We start from the raw sequence: 8228 nt of genomic DNA, 5'->3' as shown, positions 1-8228 counted from the left end.
AATCATCACTTGTGGCTTTCAAGGAGGGCTGGTTTTCTGGTTTACTACATGTGGCAGACTGGATTCTATACAATATTTGTATAATAAAATGTAGATATATAGCACTGAGAGAAGAAAAAACATTGAAGACTGACTTTGCTTTTGTATATTTTTCCAAACTCTGCAGAATATCCATTCCCACATGAAGGTAAAAACGGGTTCTTTGTGGCCTAAATAAGGAAGACAGACAAGAGTTAGAGTCAGCAATTTTGAAATCCTGTAAAATAACACAACAAAGGCCTATTGGTACCAGAGTCTTGTGTATCACAGCAAACTTATCTTTATGGGAGCAGACTTGGATTAGCCAGTGCAAACTTCTCACATTTGCTTTAGAGCAAATCCTAGAAAACCTGCAGTAAATCCAAACTCTCTGATCCCTTCCTTGGAGGCAGACAGTTATTTTAGTTTATTGTATCTGTGCCTGGGCAGTATTGCAAGGAGAGCTCTTATATTTACTTCAACAATTTTGGTTGAGCAGTCACAGGTCTCTGCCTTATAAAAATCTGCCAGCAGCTTTTAGAAAAGGTTGTTTAGTGTTGTTTTTGCCTGCCTTATAAAAAAGGCTGTTTTTGAAGCAAACAGCAGAGCAACAACATTGCACAACACTGCAGTGCCTGCCCAGAGACTCCACAGGACAAGAGGCAGCTCCAGGGCTGCCAAAATTCAGCTGGCCAGAGGTCAGGGGATAAAGTGACTTTCTGAACAAAAGCTTTTTGGCCCAGCCATGATGTGCACTCAGGGAAGGCAGATACCTGATACAGAAGATAGTGGACTCCACCAGCTCTGGCCTCAGTGGGTAGAAGGGAACATCTGGGGCCTGCAGCTGCCAGTTGTACCTCTCTGGGAGAGCCCCATAGCGTTTCCAGATGGCATAATAGAAGGCATGGAGGCAAATGGCATGGCATCTTCCACATCTCCTATCAGCACCTGGGCACCAGAGCAGCCAGAGATACACACATTTAGTGCTGCAGGCCAGCAAAGATGAGAATGTGGCACCTAAACAACTCTTCTCCCGTAAAACACTCAGAAAACAACCCCCCAAAAGTACTAATGTATTCATTCTTTGCAGTAGAAGCTCTAGCAGCCTCACAGCACAGAACACAAATGCTGAGGCTGAAAGAGGGCAGCTGAAAGTCTCAGGTCTAGCAGAGAGCAGCCAGGCCCTCCCCACATGGCTGTGTTACTGCAGGGCTGAACTGAACTCTGCAAAGCTCAGGTGGGAGCTCAGCTCAGGACTCAGACACGCCCAGCCCAGGCCCAGGATCAGAAAGCTCACCTGCAGGCCAGGGAAGAAGGCCTGAAGAGAGTCAATCCAGGTGTTCATCAGCTGGCCCGTGTACATGTTGACGTTGACGTAGAGGGGAGGGTCCCCTTCTCCTTCATTGCAGGCCTCCCTGCTGCAGGAACAATGCAGGAACAATGCAGGAGCAATGCAGGGACAATGCAGGAAGCAATGCAGGGAACAATGCAGGGAACATGCAGGAACCATGCAGGGAGCAATGCAGGAACCATGCAGGGAGCAATGCAGGAACAATGCAGGGAGCAATGCAGGAACAATGCAGGGACAATGCAGGGAACGATGCAGGGACAATGCTGGGACAATGCAGGGAGCAATGCAGGGAGCAATGCAGGGAGCAATGCAGGGACAATGCAGGGAACACTGCAGGGACAATGCAGGAACACTGCAGGGAGCAATGCAGGAGCAATGCAGGGAGCAATGCAGGAGCAATGCCGTGAACAATGCAGGAGCAATGCAGGGAGCAATGCAGGGAGCAATGCAGGGACAATGCAGGAACAATGCAGGGAACAATGCAGGGAACAATGCAGGGAGCAATGCAGGGAGCAATGCCGGAACAATGCAGGGAGCAATGCTGGGACAATGCAGGAGCAATGCAGGGAGCAATGAAGGGGAGCAATGCAGGGAGCAATGCGGGACAGCAATTGCAGGAGCAATGCAGGAGCAATGCAGGGCAGTGCCTCTGCCTGGGCAGCACACAGCACACTGCCACAGCTCAGGCAGGCACTGCTCTGCTCTGCTGGGCTCCTTGTGACAGGAACCCAAACATTGTCATGCTCTAGAGGAGGTAATTCATATAGGGATGTTAATTCATACAGGGATCATGTCTTAGAGCTCTGCCAGCAGAATTTCTACCAAAAGTCATGCTAGGCAAGATGAGGCTTTCAGAAGAACAAAGCAGCCAATTTAATACGTTTCTTTTGCAGTGCCAGACTTTTCTCAGCCTTTATGTTTATAAATGGGACAGGAAGCAGTTTGGTTTCTCTGCACCCCATCAGGTGCAAGGAATGAGGAGACTACCATGGAAAGGAGATTTTGCTTCTTACAGTAAAAAGGGGAACAGATTTTCTAGAGCCTGACACAAAGCACTACAAACAGATGTTTCAGATCCTGCTGGAGGATTCACTGCTCAAGGAATTGATGCTGACATTAATCACATACCCTCTCCTCAAGTGGTTCTGAATGTTCTGATAAGCAGAGTTGAACATGTCCAGGTCTTCCTTTTCCCAAAAGAGGATGTAAGACTTCAGCAGGTACTCATAGAACGAATCTGACCCTGCTCCCAGTCCACTCTGCTTTCCAACCCAGTGACCAGTCTGGATATTCACAACATTTCCTTTCAGAACAAACAACAAGTTTAGTCTGAGGTGCTGAGCATATCAGAGAGACACAATCCAGTCAAGACTTGGGAATATCACAGGTTCAGAAATTCCCAAGGAGGAAGAATCAAAGATTAACATCAGATGAAGTGTTACAGTGGTGGATTCATCTGAGGACCCGCACACATGCAGTTATTTTAAGTACTTTGAGTCATCTGCCAATCTGAATTATATTAATGGGGACACAAATCAGGGCCTTCAGTTCCATTCCCCAGTTTTGTGAAAAATTTGAGTTGAAAATCTGTGCCCTAAGGAATCTTTCAGAGACTCCATTTTTCTTGGAAAACCCCAATGTGCCATTAGTTCAACACAAGCCCTGGGTACACAAGGAGAACGTGACTGAACAGCTACAGGGGGAGCAGAAGGACAACGGTGAGGACACATGAGGACAAAGCAGCAGCCAGACTTTACCTAGCAGTCCAGTGTGATTGCTCCTGAGGCTCCACAGGGCCTTCACAGCTCTCCTGGCCACCCACTCGAAGGTGGAATCTCCAAGCAGCCTGCTGAGGATCCCAAACTCCACCAGCAAGGACCCAGCTCCTGCTGTGCAGGTCTCGTTGTGGCTGTCTGGAGGAACCCCCTTCTTCAGGTTCACCTGTGGACAGGGACAGGCAGGCTGCACTCACAGCTGTGCCCACAGCTGCACCCTCACCTTTAGGACAAGCCTTTCTTGTAGTTGGTGCACAATGTGCAGCATGGAATGTGCACAGAGACACAAAACCAGCACTCTTGGAAAGCTTTCCTGTAGAATTCCTGACATTCTTCTTCCAGCTTTCCAACACCATGCCTAAAGTGGGCAAGCCTCATTTTTCTCTTATACTTGCTAACCCTTGCAAACTTCACTTTTTCATGCCTTCTACTAAACATTCAGGCTTTTCCTTCTTTGCTGCACCTCAGTTTGTGCTGGTGAAACCAAGAGCTTCCTCAGTGGATGCTCCTCCTCTTCCCCATGGGACACAGTGCTGAAGGGAAGTTACAGCTCCCTCAGCTGCTTTACCAGGCCCTGAACAGAAGAGGAAATTCCCATTTCTACAGGGGGAAAAGCAGTGCTGCTGTCTCCAGAAATTAAGAGCAGCCAGGCAAGTGCTAATTATAGTTTTGCAGTTTAGGATTGTTCCAGTAGTAGGGACATCCTCCTCCTTGCCAACTGCATCTGCTTAAAACAAGAGGCTGCAGCATCCAAGAATCCCAGAGTATTGAGAACCCTTGAGCAGTCCTCAGGAAAATTACAAATTCCAAGCTCAGTATGGTAAATACTTCTGAAGAGTTTTATGCTAATATAATTGTTTTAGTAGCAAGTCACCAATAGAGTCACTTTCCTCCTCTTTGCCTTCGACAGTACTCCTTGTTACTGACAGTATTGTTTGCTGCTGTGTGACACAGGGCAGGGAATGCTCCACCAACCAGCAAGGAACAAATGACTCCTGACCCACAGGGAACAATAAACACAGTGAAAATCAGCCCAGGGAAAACATTTACTAGACAGAAGGAGCAACTTGTACTATCCACATCACCACAACTCAGGGCAGTTTTCCCTGTGTCACTTCAGAATAACTTAGAGCAGGCTCAATACCCCAAGTGCACAGAAAAGGGCACAAAATTTAAGTTGCAGGACAGGTGAAACTCTGCTTTGAGCCGATTCCCCCAGCGCTGCTGTGTCACTCACCCGAGGATAGGGAATGCCAGTTTTGGTGTTCTCAAAGGCTGGCAGCAGCCTCACTGCCAGGTCATGAGCCAAGTGCAGCAGCTCATTGTCATAATCCTTAATGGTCATGTCACCAAAGGGCTGCTTGGTGTCTGTAATGATGATGTGGGCAGACAGCAGGCTTCCCAAAACCCTGTGGGGAAAGGAAAACTCAGGTTTTCAGTCTGTTCTGAAGCTCATTCTTCACCTAAACACCTTACTGCTGTCATGTCTGACAGAATTATTACTTTGTGCTCCTTACAGGCACTACACAAAATGACCTGGTTCTCCCCCAGCAGTAGTGAACACATGCAGAAGTCATGCTGCTGTCAGCCACAGTTCCAAAACCTGGTTCTGCAACATTTACCTAACCCAGGAGTTCTTGTAACAAATCTGTTTAGGAGTGAAGACCTCCTTGTCCCTGCAAATGGCAGGAAGGGTGTTACATAAACTTAGTACTCACAAAAAAGAAAGCCTAGTCAAGTGAAGCAGGAATAAACACTGCTGGAGGCACTCAGAAAACAAAAGCCTTTAAAATCAGACAGTATCTAAACCCATTTCCAACAAAGAAGAGTCTTTTTCTTCTAAAATGAAAGTGAAAATGAGCAGAAGTCCATGAACCAAAAACAGAGCAGGAAAAGCTGTCCCAGGGCTGTTTGCTGATCAGACCACAGATCTGAGTCTCTGCTGCAAGCAGAGTCTGCAAGCACAGAGCCAACCACTGCCTCACTGCTCCAGGTCACACGGGACTGATTAAAATTGTTTCCTATATGAAAGGATGGAATATTTTCATAGGAGATTAAGCAACAGCTTACTTGAGGAACCATTTAGGGAATAAAGCCTGCCAAAGACCTCCTAATCAATGATTTCACTGTGAATTACACACACCAAGTCTTTAACCTTTAAAGACAGAAACTCAGCACCACATACCTGATTGTTGCCTCAAAAACTTGGACTGTTGAGTCTTTGTCAAATGAAACTGTGTCAATCACCAACTTCACTGCCTTCTGGAATTCTGAGGTTTCCCATTACCTGTTACAGAAAAACAAAGCTAGTTTGTACAATTGTTGTTTCAGAAGAGGGCTGGGGAAGAGTTCACATTTTAGCCCAGCAATCAGATTTAGCAACTGAGTACTCAAACTGCCTGAACTATCAGTTCAAGAGTTAAGCTCAGTTTAAAACATAACATAGCTTGCAGAACAATGATGCTTGATTGAATGTTTATTTGACCAAAGGCCAGTCCAACCTTTCAGGTTCCCAACCCAGCACTGCACACTCAGGAGTTCCCTGTGCCTGCTTCCCACAGGTCTAACCCAGGACGTGATTTCCACTGCATCCAGAGACAGATATAAGTTCAGTCTGAGCTTTGGGGAGCAGGAATGTGGAAGGAAAACACAGGTTCCTGCTTGCCTGAGCTCATGAAAAGGCTGGGACATACCTACATTTCTAACCAAAGCACCAGGTGCCAGCTGTCCCCATTACCCAGACCCAGTGGGAAACATCATATGTTGGTCTGAGCAATGAGGAGCAGAACAGGCTTGCCCCATGCAGCAGCTTGAAACAGATTCAAGATTTACAGAACCTTTACATTTGAGACACGGCCCCACACAGGTGTGACACAGGACGTCAGGAACACCGTTACCAGTCGCACAGATCCCAAACTTCTCTCCCAGTAAAACCCAACATTTCCCTCACTTCTGCTTTCAGTTCTGCTCAAGCAGGTCCTAACAAATGCTGCAGCCCAGGGTGGAATGGGAAGGGTTTTATATCCACGAGAGCCAGAGGACATACACATGCCCGTGGCTCCTGCACATCAGTGAGCCCTGACACTCCAGAAGGCACAAAACCTGCCCTGGCTGCACAGATGAGAACAGTGAAACCTGCTGGGCTCTCTGAAAATGCCCAGCTCTTCCTCAGGACCCCATACCCTGGCACTAACACAGAAATGAGCTGCTCCTCACATTATCTTCCAGTTTTATCAGAAATGCAGGTGAGAAGCAGCTTTACAGGTTTTCCCCTCCTTCCTTTTACCACTTCACACAGACCTGTGTGTCAGTCAGGCCCTCTCTGCCAAGTGAAACACCAGAGCTCTTCCAGCCATTGTGCACACAATGAACCCTCCTCCTGATGGACCTCTCAGCAACTCACAGCAGTTCCAGCTCAAATCCACCCGCCCTGGGCATATCCCAAAGAGATCTCGTCTGAAACTTGGGGAGGAGCTCCAAAATTTCCTCCGTCTCTTCTGGAAATCTCTGCTGCCATCTCCTTCAACTACTCTCATTCTGTTACCCCCACGTGACATTGCTGGTTTATGATCCAGCTGTTAGCTCATGATCCAGCTGCTAGCTCATGATCCAGCTGTTGGCACCACCATGGGGAGCTGCCCCAGCCAGGGCAGTGTCCCAGGGTGGCCAGGGCAGTCCCTGGAGTGGCCAGGGCAGTGTCCCCACAGCGAGGACTCACCGCCAGCGTGTCCAGCGCATCGATCAGCGTCAGGGAGTAGTTCCCCAGCACATCATTGATGTTCAGGTTGGAGCTGGAAGAGCAGAATCACAGAATTGTTAAGGTCGGAAGAGATCCGTGCAGATCATCCAGTCCAAGCCCCTGTGCAGGCAGGGTCACCTGGAGCAGGTGACACAGGAACTATCCAGGTAGGTTTGGAATGTCTCCAAAGGGGGAGACACGACTCCTTGGGCACCTGTCCCACAGCTCTGCCCCACTATGGAAAGTTCATTTCAGTACCTGAAAGGAGACTACAAGAAATACAGAGAGGGACTGGAGTGACAGGACAAGAGGAAATGGCTTCCAGCTTAAGGGGAATACGTTTATACCAGATATTAACAGGAAATTGTTCCTGGGAGGGTGGGCAGGCCCTGGCACAGGTGCCCAGAGCAGCTGTGGCTGTCCCTGGATCCCTGGCAGTGCCCAGGGCTAGGTTAGACAGAGCTTGGGACACCCTGGGACAGTGGGAGGTGTCCCTGCCATGGCAGGGGTGGCACTGGGTGGGCTTTAAGAGGTTCCTTCCACCCAAACCATTCCACGATTCATACAGAGATGGACCTTGCTTACAGCCATTTAGTATTTTAGCTTATAGCCATTACCAACTGTCCCGTGGCTGGGCCCAGCCTGGCCCCAGGGAGGCACACACGGAGCGATGCCCACCCCGCAGGGCCCCAGCAGCCGTTCCCCAGCACACATTGACTAACCCGGCCCCAGCAGCCGTTCATTAACCGGACCCCCCAGCAGCCGTTCATTAACCCGTCCCCTCAGCAGCCGTTCATTAACCCGTCCCCTCAGCAGCCGTTCATTAACCCGTCCCCTCAGCAGCCGTTCATTAACCCGTCCCCTCAGCAGCCGTTCATTAACCCGACCCCCCAGCAGCCGTTCATTAACCCGTCCCCTCAGCAGCCGTTCCCCCAGAGCCGTTCCCCACTCCCGGCCGCACTCACGGGTCGCGGCGGTCGGGCCCGCGGCCGCGGCAGTGCAGCGGGTCGAGCTCGTCGCGGGGGAAGGCGTGCTCCATGTAGCTGTCGTAGCCGAACACGAACATGCCCCGGGCCGCGTCCCGCAGCCGCGCCCGCAGCTGCGGCGGGAAGGCGCCGCTGTAGCGCCGCTCGTACTCATCGCCGCCCGCCGCCGCGCCCCACAGCCGGGCCCCGCGGCCCGCAGCGCCCGCGGGCGGGCCGGGCAGGGCTGGCGGCCGCGGGCCGGGGCAGGGCAGGCGCGGGTGCAGGCAGAGCCCGCGGGCCAGCGCGGGCAGCAGCGCCAGCAGCGCCTGCAGCCCGAGCCGCAGCAGCAGCAGCCCCAGCACCACCGACCGCCATCGCAT

General features: G+C 50.4%; 1 protein-coding gene across 1 annotated transcript in view; it reads right to left on the bottom strand.

The window, feature by feature from the left end:
* LOC118691805 (ER degradation-enhancing alpha-mannosidase-like protein 1) overlaps nucleotides 1-8228 on the bottom strand; it is an 8971-nt gene extending 743 nt beyond the window's left edge. Inside the window, 11 exon segments of the mRNA XM_054516080.1 lie at nucleotides 122-209; nucleotides 792-940; nucleotides 943-966; nucleotides 1316-1436; nucleotides 2498-2672; nucleotides 3127-3310; nucleotides 4382-4553; nucleotides 5330-5419; nucleotides 5421-5431; nucleotides 6863-6935; nucleotides 7849-8228. Coding sequence (XP_054372055.1) covers nucleotides 122-209; nucleotides 792-940; nucleotides 943-966; nucleotides 1316-1436; nucleotides 2498-2672; nucleotides 3127-3310; nucleotides 4382-4553; nucleotides 5330-5419; nucleotides 5421-5431; nucleotides 6863-6935; nucleotides 7849-8228 — 1467 coding nt within the window.

The sequence above is a fragment of the Molothrus ater genome, chromosome 11 (genome assembly GCF_012460135.2).
Source record: "Molothrus ater isolate BHLD 08-10-18 breed brown headed cowbird chromosome 11, BPBGC_Mater_1.1, whole genome shotgun sequence".
Taxonomy (NCBI): Eukaryota; Metazoa; Chordata; class Aves; order Passeriformes; family Icteridae; genus Molothrus; species Molothrus ater.
The sequence above is the reverse complement of the archived record's forward strand: the minus strand, read 5'-3'. Positions and strand labels throughout refer to the sequence as shown.